The sequence below is a fragment of the Toxotes jaculatrix genome, chromosome 4, assembly GCF_017976425.1.
Source record: "Toxotes jaculatrix isolate fToxJac2 chromosome 4, fToxJac2.pri, whole genome shotgun sequence".
Classification (NCBI taxonomy): Eukaryota; Metazoa; Chordata; class Actinopteri; family Toxotidae; genus Toxotes; species Toxotes jaculatrix.
Genome location: NC_054397.1, coordinates 10294908 through 10306813, shown reverse-complemented (window position 1 = coordinate 10306813; position 11906 = coordinate 10294908). Strand labels below are relative to the sequence as shown.

General features: G+C 41.2%; 2 protein-coding genes across 2 annotated transcripts; both read left to right on the top strand.

The window, feature by feature from the left end:
• Positions 1 to 3177: 3177 nt before the first annotated feature.
• On the top strand, positions 3178 to 5623 carry ndufb6 (NADH:ubiquinone oxidoreductase subunit B). Its single transcript, XM_041036233.1, has 4 exons — positions 3178 to 3446; positions 4622 to 4714; positions 5214 to 5258; positions 5476 to 5623. Exons 1-4 carry the CDS (start codon positions 3267 to 3269, stop codon positions 5539 to 5541), a joined length of 384 nt encoding a protein of 127 aa, XP_040892167.1. The 5' UTR covers positions 3178 to 3266; the 3' UTR covers positions 5542 to 5623.
• A 913-nt stretch (positions 5624 to 6536) lies between these two features.
• On the top strand, positions 6537 to 11151 carry toporsa (topoisomerase I binding, arginine/serine-rich a). The gene is made up of 2 exons (XM_041035576.1): positions 6537 to 6682; positions 8099 to 11151. The coding sequence occupies exon 2, from the start codon at positions 8102 to 8104 to the stop codon at positions 10538 to 10540; it is 2439 nt and encodes an 812-aa protein (XP_040891510.1). The 5' UTR covers positions 6537 to 6682; positions 8099 to 8101; the 3' UTR covers positions 10541 to 11151.
• The last annotated feature ends 755 nt before the right edge of the window (positions 11152 to 11906 follow it).

The window sequence follows — 11906 nt, the reverse complement described above, 5'->3', positions numbered from 1 at the left end:
ACAATGGCACCACTTCCAGTCAACATTTCAAAGTAAAACCCTTTTTGACGATTAGATGTTTTGCGACTTTATTTACTTATTTATAAAAGTTAAAAATAAATAAAATAAGGCAAAAAAGAAAAAAAAAAGGTAAAATAAATAAATAAAGGTAAAATAAATAAATAAATAAATAAATAAATAAATAAATAAATAACCGTACCGATACGTACCGATACGTAGGTCTCTACGTTCATAAATGTTATTAACTAGGTGTTGGGCTGAACCTGCATGAAAATGGTTGGGGTTACAGAGGCCTTGGTTTCTCTAAGGACCTCACTGATCACCTGAAATGACATCATCTACATCAGTGGCTGATGACGCCATTGATGTAGTATGACGCAACACAGCCACTGACCTCATTAGCGATGATTAGGTCACCTACGATGTGCGTCATGAAGGCTATGTGGGCGTCCCTCACAGACCTTATAAATACAGTGGACCTGCACTGTGGACCTCCACTTTGCCTGCACTCAGCAGGTCCCCTGCGCCTATCTGCAGTGGTGGGCGCAGGGGGCCTGCAAGGTCCACTGCTGTCTGCAGATGGGTGCAGGGGACCTGCAAAGTCCCCTGCACCCATCTGCAGTCAATAGACTTTAAAGGTCTGCTTAGTGTGTAAAATGGGTGCAGGCAAAGGTCCCCTCCAAAAAATATAGGTTAGACCTTACAGGTCCCCTGCACCCATCTGCAGTGGTGGGCGCAGGGTATGCTGATGTGCACCCACCACTGCAGACAGCCGTGGACTTTACAGGTCCGCCGAGTGCGCAAACTGGGCACAGTGCCAAAGGCGCACGGCCCATCAAAGGCGCCAAAAAATGTAATAAAGGTTAAACCCCCTTTCACTACCCCCCCCCCCCCAAAAATAAATAAATAAATAAATAAAATTGAAAAAGTAAAATGACCTGTGGACAGCAGTGAACTTTACAGGTCCCCTGCACCCATTTGCAGTGGTGGGCGCAGGGGACCCTCCACCTTCATTAACAGAAAGGAAAATACGTTAAAATAAGAACTAAAAAACAACAAAATTAACAGGCTTGGGTGTCATGATACATGGGTAACTGTATATATGTAAATTGAATACGTTGGACTGTTTTACAATGGCACCACTTCCAGTCAACATTTCAAAGTAAACCCCTTTTTGACGAATAGATATGTTGCGACTTTATTTATTTATTTATAGAAGTTGAAAATAAATAAAGAAAAAAAGGCAAAAAAGTAAAAATAAAATAAAAATCAAGGTACAGATACGTAGGGCTCTACGTTCATAAATGCTAATAACTAGGTGTTGGGCTGAACCTGCACGAAAATGGTAGGGGTTACAGAGGCCTTGGTTTCTCTAAGGACCTCACTGATCACCTGCAGGCATGACATCATCTACATCATCTACAGGCATGACATCATCTACATCAGTGGCTGATGACGCCATTGATGTAGTATGACGCCACACAACCAATGACCTCATTAGCAGTGATTAGGTCACCTACGATGTGCGTCATGAAGGCTATGTGGGCGTCCCTCACAGACCTTATAAATACAGCGGACCTGCACTGTTGACCTCCACTTTTGCCTGCACTCAGCAGGTCCCCCGCGCCTATCTGCAGTGGTGGGCGCAGGGGGCCTGCAAGGTCCACTGCTGTCTGCAGATGGGTGCAGGGGACTTTGCAGGTCCCCTGCACCCATCTGCAGTCAATAGACTTTGCAGGTCCCTTGCACCCATCTGCAATGGTTGGCGCAGGGGACTTAAAGGTCTGCTTAGTGTGTAAAACGGGTGCAGGCAAAGAGCCCCTCACAGGCTCCAAAAAATTTAATAAAGGCTAAACCCCCTTTCACTGCGACCACCCCCCCCCCCCAAAAAAAAAACAAAAAACAAAAAACAAAAAAAAAAAACAACTGTGGACATCTGCAGTGGTGGGCGCAGGGGACCTGCAAACAATTGACTTTGCAGGTCCCCTGCGCCCACCACTGCAGATAGATCGCTGAGTGTGAAAACGGCCCATCACAGGCGCCAAAAAATTTAATAAAGGTTAAACCCCCTTTCACTACCCCCCCCAAAAAAAAAACTGTGGACAGCAGTGGACCTTACAGGTTTCCTGCACCCATCTGCAGTGGTTAAGGGTTAACCCCCCCCCCCCCCAAAAAAAAATAAAATAAATAAATAAATAAATAAAATTTAAAAAGTAAAATGACTTGTGGACAGCAGTGAACTTTACAGGTCCCCTGCATCCATTTGTAGTGGTGGGCGCAGGGGACCCTCCACCTTCATTAACAGAAAGGAAAATACGTTAAAATAAGAACTTAAAAACAACAAAATTAACAGGCTTGGGTGTCATGATACATGGGTAACTGTATATATGTAAATTGAATACGTCTGTGCTTTCGTTGCAGAATGCGCTAATAAAACAACAAGTAAACAAAGTGTACTCTAACCTGTCGTCGTCACAGTAAGACAACTTATACCGATCTGAAATGATAAATCACGTTTCTTTGCCATTGCTGTCTCTTAACTCTTAGTAATCTAGTGCACAGTTTCCACACGCACCTGCGCATGTGTATAATAATGCGTGCAATATTAGAACTGATCTTAGATCGGTGGAAGCTGAGTCAAGGGCAGTTTGACAAAAACACACATCCAAAGTTTGCTTATTGGGTTACAGCCAGTCACCCATCAAAGATCCCCGGATAATCCATAATACGCATGCGCAAACGTCCAGAGAAAAACCGAAAACCCAAATGCTCTTCTGTCCACTTGCTTGACGAGCGCTGGCTCCAGTTTTTGTTAACGGAACACGATCACGCCCACGTAAATGTCAAAAATGATATGATGGCCAACCTTGCTCCAACAGACAATAGCCTATTACGGCCACAAGAGGGCAGCACATAATACAAGATGAATGCATACAGGCAAATTCAGATCCTTTATGGGACAGAACCATAGCTGTTCAGAGATGTAAAGAAGGCTGTTCCACCTCGGTATCGTACAATTTTAGCTTTATCTAGTTAATTACTTCTTGCCTCGCCTGCCCTGACGGCACACCACTGACGGCATAACAGGAGCAGTAAATACATCTCATGTAGCACATCTTCCAGTCCTGTTGGTGTCGCACAACAGTTAGTCGAGCTGTTCAATCAGGATCACGTTTCCTGTTCTTCTTCTTCACTTGACAGCAAAAGGAAGTGTCCTCCATGGTGTCATTGTAGGTCTTTTGAGGTTGAACATCGAGAAATAAGCAATGTCTGGGTACACACCAGACGAGAAGCTCCGTTTCGAGCAAATTTCCAAGCTCCGTAAGCAGTGGCTGAAGGACCAGGAGCTCAGCCCGAGGGAGCCCGTCGTACAAGCCAAACCTCCCGGCGCCGTCGCCAGATTCTGGGCTGGCTTTTTGGAGCCCAAGAGCCTGTGGAGGCTTTACGTGAGTCCTCATAAACAGCTAACGCTAGCCAGCAAAACATCCACCTGTGATAGCAGTTTACATGCGAAATTTTAGGAGACAAACTGAACGGTTTTCGTAGTGTGACGAGTGCTAACTAACGTTAGCATATTTATATTGTCGCGCGCCGAAACGTCTCATTTGAACTTTTTTTTTCCACTTTACAAGTGTGTGTGTGTTTATGTGTGTGTTTATGTGTGTATAAAGACACTTGAAATTGACATGAAGCCCTCTTTCAAAATAATAGCGCGTGTTTAGATAAGGTCGATTATTTTGACCGTTTACGATGGAAATGGGTCTTAACAGTATATTCTGCAGTTACTGTGCATATTAGATAAGGCACATACATCTGCTGAAGTTTGACATTGTTTTGCATGCAAAGTAAGAAACAGTGAAAAGCACTGAACAGGGCTGAGGCAGCTGCTATAACATACCTGTTGCCTTTTTCAGTGTCTTTCTCGTTAGATGTTTTTTGTACGGGGAAACCGTATGATGACCTTATCAAGTCAGTACAAGTATAGAAAAGTAAAAAAAAAGTCAATTCAGGATTATAATTTGGTGCCAAAACCTTCCTGCGTTTATATTCTGTAATAGACACAATCAAAGTTAAATTTTAAAGAATGCTAAAAAGCAGATATTTTGACATGTGACAGTAGGAAACTCACAGGTGTTAATTACAAAATGAATGATGTTTTTGCAGCTTGTTCAGTGGTTCAGTGTCACACTATGATGGCTTACTGAGATCCTTGAGTAGACTGGAACCAAGGTTAACGTCATTACTAACACCTGTACTTTTCCCACTATAACAAGTCAAAATATCTGCTTTTCATTATCCTTCTACAGATGGTCATTTGTTCCACTAACATTACCGCAGTACTTAATTGTACATTTGAGATGTCTATGAGTTGCTTGGGGCCACTTTATGTTTCAGCATGTACCCAAGTCCACAAAGCAACACCTACTTTATTCCAATTTAATCTTTTTTTTTTTTAAATACAGGTTAATAGTCTACAGTTAAATGTTTAACACGCTTCAATATCTTACTCAGAGTGAGAAAACAAGTTCTTGGTTAAAGTGTGTATTCTCTGTTTGTGGCAATCAAGATGGACACAATGATTCGTTGCATACTTCTCTCTGTTTCTATCATTTTGTTACAGACCTACAAAGCATATAGAGGTGGAGTTTTCACATTAACACGGCTGTTGATACCTGCTTGGATTGTGCACTACTACGTGAAGTACCATGTTGCTGTAAGTTAACAGAGATGTTTAGCAATTTATAACACTATTCGTGATGTTATATTGCACAATATAATGGCCAGGGTGGTAAACAATTAAGGAGTTTACAGAATAGACACCTGTCACATGTTACGTGTGTGGTGCATGTCTGTTGAACAGAGTTGTATTATTTAACAAGCAGGACTCTTGGAAGTTGTGAGTGTTACAGTTAGAGCCTCAGTTGTGCCTGTGTGTCTGAATAGCCACTGAATGGCTATACTTTTCATTATTGATGTGCATTCCCTTATTGAGCATTTTTCTTAGGTACTTGCACAGGTATGTTCATGAATAATTACAGGAAATGGATAAGAGAACCATGATACAGAATTCAGTGCACACCTTAAAGTATCTCAGAATGATGGATAGGCAGCATCATCTTTATTCCATGTTCACCATACATTACTCAATTCTTTGGTTTACAAATGGACTGATCAGTAGCCTTACTCAATTACACTGTCATTGTCCCCTACAGCAAAGACCATATGGCATTGTGTCATTGAAACCTAAGCTATTCCCAGTAAGTATGACTCATCTATTAATTCTAATGCTATACCACTGTTTATTTAATAATAATTTTCTATGAGCTTTCTTTGACAGCCAAAGCTAGATCTGATTGTCCCACAGTTTGATCCCATGGAAACAGACCTCTGTCTGAGACAGAAGCCTGCTTTCTGAGATGTCTTGATGGAGTAAAAGAGTCATTTTAATGTTTTTGCACATGATTTTGTCTTTAGGGTGACACCATTCTGGAGACAGGCGAAGTTGTTCCAGATCTTCCTGAGGTCCATGGTCATCACTGAAGTTGAAATATTTCAAAAACTTCCTCAAGTTTCTGGTGTAAAAACTGTGTATATGCCAATAAAATATTACATTGTCACATCATTTATGATTGCCAATCAGATTTCACAAATTAATGTAAATAGTGACATATTACAGTGGAGATTTTTTTATGCTTTCACTGTGAGAGGTTATGGCATTTATTAGAAAAAAAAATCCCTTTCACATCAGTTTAAAGAAAAAAAGTTTGAAAACTCAGCCTTAGTAGGGCAGCAGTTATCTGGAAACCATGTTCTGATGAGATTTTACTCCACTTGTTTGATGAATTTCCTTTTGAAGCAGAATAATGGGGTAGGGTGTAATGCAAGGAAAAGCCCTCGAATGCCATCAGCTCAAAGTAGAAAATCACTTCGTAGTATTGTATCATAACACATATAACACAAACAAACCAAAAATGTTAATATAATTCAGATGTGACTCCAGGGATGTTTCACACATGTTTCAGATTGTCCCTGAACTGGTCTGAGAACCCTGACACTGTAACTAACACTGTAAGTGTACACTCAGTAGTTTGTTTGGTAAACAACTAAAACTAATGCAATCTGATAAAACGGTCCTACAATAACCCTTCTTTCATGACAGTTTGTGTTAAAACTGTTTCAGAGGGGTGCTGATTCAGCTTCACTGTCATTTTGGAGAAAGCAGGTGTTTCCATTACGTTGTGTACCCCATTTATATCGATCATGGTAGGCTAAATAACAGAAACCGCTCTTTGTATGATACAACTTCAGTTCAACAGCACCACAAACTACATCCTCCAAAATGATCACACAGTTGAATCAACACTTCTGCGAGATAGTTTCAACAAAAACGGAATATTATAACTTCCCTGAAGGTAGGATTTATTTCAGGATTGCTGTATTAGACTGCATTAGTTAGACAGATAGATAAATATGTCGCTTTTATTGTGAAGGGGTGGAAGTGGCTCGTTGAGAAAAAAAAACGTATTATGTATTATGACAAGAGGGGAGTATTACGAAGGCAGACTGCCGAGGCTGGTAAACAGTTGCTGGAGTATGACAATCATATAGAAATGGATGGGTTTCTACAAGACGTGGAGGGTTAATCAACTGCCAACCGTATACGTGTTTGAGGAAGTCCGAGGTAAATATTACACAACTTTTCTCAAACGTCCTAGCTAGATAGCATCGTAGCCTACTTAGCTAGCATGCTGACTTTGGCTAACCGAGTCAGTCTGTTCCGAAACTAGAGTAAACAGTTTTGGTGATCGCTAGCATCACTTTATTTCTGATAGAATAGTTTAAGGTTGTTGATATAATGTCGGTACTTAAACCGACGTATATTCGGCTGTCCAGCTACTTTCGCCTGTGAGAGAAGCCAACGAACAGACGGCGCTTGGTACGGTTCTAGCCTAGCCTGCTTAGCTAACTAATCAAATACAACACAGTCGAAGGTGGGGAAGGACAAAAACAAGGATCGATTCCATAATATTTTTTTTATCTCCATGGGCTCTTTTAAACAGTGACATATTTATCAAGATTAAGGATAGATGAGTAAGATATTTCTCACGTCTTCTATGTGCAGCGTGATCAATCCCGAAGTAGAACCATTTTAGTAGTCGTGTTTGACGGACTATGATAACGTTACGTTCTCGCTTTCCACGCTCGTTTTCAGTACTTATTTACGCTGTTTACACTTCTATATGTCCTTAAAAAGATCTTTTTTCTCGTTGGCTGTAATGTGTTAGGGACAAATTTTAACATGTATTTGTGCTGTGTAAGAACATGTTTTTGAATATGTGTAAGGTTTGGACATTTGGAGGGACATAAAAAAAATAAGACATTACAGCGCTAGACTATCTTGTGTGAAGAATGATTTTTTGTGGAAAATCTTATTTTATTATTTTCATAAAAAAGCGAGAGATTTTTCATTTTGACAAGAAAGATGAAGAATATCTGGAGGAGAACAGGCCTGTCAAACCATGATATGGCCTTAAAGCCACTTGATTAGGTACACCTGTACCACGTATGGTAATTCAATAAAACAACCTACAGCTGTGGCTTTTACAAAGCTCATACTGTTCAGTTTTTGTTCAAATTTACTGAAAATTGTAAATTAATTTATGTGTTTATTGCGTAGGTCATAGTTGAAGCTGGCCACGTGTTGCAGAATTAGAGACACTAACCAATCTAATGTAGTACAGTACCACCACTAACTGTGACCTCAGTGCTAAAATATAATTGAACCAACCTCCCATGACAGGTTTTACATTAAATCGTTCAGCTGTGCCTAATAAAGTGACCACAGTGTATGGTGGAAACTGGAGCATTCACAGTGTTTCATTTTCAGAGCTGATATATAAGGCAACTTGATCAGGAAATCATTGTTCAATTTAATGTGATACATTCAATGATGTTTTCTGTGTAAATCACAGTATACAGACTTTTAAGTTACTTGATGGTTTTTTTTACCATTCTCATTTGTTCATTTTGAGCTTGGGTTTTCAATTTAAAAATGAATTTTAACCTTGTTTTTATTTATTTATTTTTATTATGTCAGGTCATGTCAGCAATTAAGATTGCCCTGCAGCAGAGCCAGAAGAGTGGCAGAAGGAAAGCCTCTGAAGCAATGTCTGCAGAGGTGTCGCCAGATTCCAAGTGTCCCATCTGTTTGGACATATTTAACAACATGTCTTACCTGGACCTCTGCCTCCACAAGTTCTGTTTCCGTTGCATTCACGAGTGGTCCAAGAACAAAGCAGAGTGCCCTTTATGCAAACAGCCATTCAATTCAATCTATCACAGTATAAAATCAGAGCAAGACTTCAAGAAGTATGACTTGCAGCCATTGAATAATGGCTCTTTTGGGACTTTTGGGGGCGTGCGGTTTAGATACCGCACAACTCTTACTGGAGTCCATCGGCAGATGCATAGAAGGACCTCTCCACCACCAGACAATGGAGTAATGTTTGAAGCCTCTACAAACACCCCCCAGCAGCGGCAGGACCGTTACATCCGGCGTGTGATGACGAGGTTGGCAGCCAGGAGGAGAGCTGCGAGTGAAGGCAGGGCAGTGAACAATGTCAGAGAGCAGGAAATGATCAACTTCAGGAGGGAATTGTACCGACAAGGGGTCAGGGTTCGGACCGTTAGGGATGGAGGCCGCTCGCGAGACACCTCAGCTGAGTTCTACCGAAAAAATCCTGCCTGCCTACACAGACTGATCCCCTGGCTAAAAAGAGAACTCACTGTGCTATATGGGTCCCACGGCTCTCTGGTCAACATCGTTCAGCACATCATCATGTCACGCATTACTCGTTATGATATGGAGGATGGAGCTATTCAGGAAGAGCTCAGGCCATTCATCCAGGGACGCACAGAGCATTTTCTGCATGAGTTCATCAGCTTTGCAAAGGCCCCCTTCAATATGGAGGCCTATGACCAGCACGCTGTCTACGACTGCCCAGCCCCTTCCTCAAATGAAGACAGCAGCTCCAACTCCTCTGTAATAGCTATTTCAGAGGATGAGGAACATTCCACAGAGCTGGACCCCCAAGGAGACTCTGTGTCAACCCTAAGTCATTCTGTGTGGGACGATGAGACACCCGGGCCATCGTATTCTACAACCGCAGAGCAGAGCAGGGCAGAGCATCTGTCAGTCCTTGACTCAGACTCAGACAGCAGTTTAGAGGAGGAGACACAGCAGTTTGGGGCTTCTTCACAGCAAATGAGTCCCCACAACCAGGCAAATGTGACTCAGGGTGAAGTTAACAACGAAGAGTGTTTGACATCTGACAGTGATGACTGTGTCATTGTAGGCTTTGTCAAGCCAACAGCAGAGAGGACTCCTGAACTGGTTCAGCTCTCCTCTGACTGTGATGAGTCTGACAGTGAAGATACCAAGGAAGTGCCTCTTTTACCTCAACACATCCGCTTCTCTAGCCTCAGTCCTCCAGCTTCACAGAGTAGTGATCCAAGTGGTGCTGGACAGTCAGAAAATGTAGAAACAGACCACCATCATCAGTTGGATTCAATAAAAAGACATAGCTCTTCAGCATATAGCAGACACAAGACGTCCAGTAAGTCAGAGAGAAAAGACACAGATCGAGGTTTTGATGGTCATGAGAGATCCAGGAAGAGGCACGGGTCAAAGGACAGAGACCAGAGGAGAAGGAGGAGGTCAAGAAGCAGAGAGCGCAGGCACTCTAGCAGGAGCCCAGCGATCTCCCAGAGCAGTGTCAGCACTCTGTCTATGGAAAGAGGTTATTCTTTCTTCAACAGCAGAGACTACTCAAAATATGATAGTGATTATAAAAGGAGGGACAGTTATCGGAGCTATCAGTCATATAAACATTACAGCCAAGAGGGTAAAGACAGTGGAATGCATTATACAGAGAGACAGTCCTATTATTACAGTAGTCGCAAATACGGAGATAGGCACTCATTCTCACGCTCTAGGAGCCGCAGCAGAGACTCACGGAGAAGGGACAGGAGGTATTCCCGATCTTTTTCCAGCAGTCGCTCCCCTTCGGCAAAAGGGAAATCACACCACGACAAGCCTGGTGGAAAGAGGAAATACAAAACAAGACATTTGGAGGAACCGTCCAAAAGCACACTTTCCAAATCATATCACGAAGGTGACTCCTCCTCATTATCAACAAAACAGAAAAAGAAAAAGAGCAAAGAGAAGCATCGTAAAAAATCCAAAGAGAGGTCCCGAAAGACTAGCAGGAGCCTCAGTGTGGAGCTCGTCAACGAGGAAAACTCACATGAACGGAGCAAACACCACAAGAAAAAGAAGAAACACAAGAAGAAAAGCAAAAGACACAGGAGTAATGAGCACACAGAGAAGAACTCACCCTCTGTCATCACCATTGACAGTGACAGTGATTCTTTTGCTAATGACAGTGTCACCCAGGCCAGCAGCACTAAAATGGACAACCCTGTTGACAGTACCACAGATGACCCAGTAGGCCCTGCTGCTCTGTCCTCTGTGATTTAGAAGTCCAGATTCCCGCTGCGTGTGGTGGGAACCGATGGATTCACTCTCAACTGCTAATGCCAGCCAGCAGTATTTTAGATCAAAACAATTCTCACTAAGTTGAAGGTCACCAGACACTGAAGGATATGGTGAATACACATATCCCTTTAAATATCACCACAAGTGTTTTCTACAGTGACAGCTCTTTGGACTCTGGCATATTTGGCACACAGATGTCCATGTTAAACTGGAGAGTGGTGATCATTGGGTAAATGACTGTTTAAGTTTTAGTTTTTGACTGTGTTAACTAACAACTAAAGCAATGCTGTTTTATGTGCAACGTGCCACTATTTGACAAGGCAGAACGGAATAATGTGGGGCGCCTTTCAAGTGTTAATTCTTATTCTGGAAATGCATTTTCTTTAATGGATGTATTTTATTTGCCAAGTGCTCTCAGGGATAACGTTGAGTACAGTGACTTTTTTTGTTATCATAAGTCAGCTATATTCTTGAGACAAAACAGTTTCTACCCACTGCTCATGGAGTAAAACTCATCTGCTGACGGTGTTTAGATTTCAGAATGAACTCTGTTTTGTATTGAATTTTATTTAAAAATAAATTGTAATGAACAACCGTGTGTTATTTTTATCAATGCTGGTTTTGTGTTTATTTCAGGTATGGTACTGAGTAAGTAGGGAGAATTGCCATTATAAGGGAGTGATAGTGTTTCCGCTGTGCACGCAGAGCATGTGGTAAACTGACATTTTGATACTAAAGCTGAGATAACACTATATTTCAATTAGAATTGCAACAAATCAATTAGTAAGTTAACTGATTAGTTGATATGGAACTATTTTGAGAATCAAATAATCTTGTAATTTATTTAATTTCTTTTTTTTTGTAAGTAAAAATGCCAAAGCTTCCCACATATGAGGATTTGCTGCTTTTCTTTCTTATATGTAATATTGAAATGAATGTCTTTGGGTTTTGAACTGTTGGTTAGACAAAACAAAGACATTTGAAAATGTCATCTTGGATTAATTGATTATAAAAAATAATCATTAGCAGCAGCCCTAATTCTGATAAGAGACTTAAGATACTAAGTGACAAATGTGCCATGGCATAAAATTTTACAACACTGTCCGAGAAAAAAAAAGTTATGTGTAGTATAGTGTGTTAAGAGAATATCCACTTTACATCTTATGTTAAAGCTTTAGAAGCTTTAATAAGCTAAAGGAGTAGTCATGACATTACTTGCAAACTCCAGAGTCCTGTCTTTACTGTGTTTGTACCTCTTCGAAAAGCCCAACGGTTGTGGCTAGAGTTGAGTTTCCATTTTGTTAGACAAAACCTTTAGTTCCTGCTTCTGGTAATCCTACTGATCTAC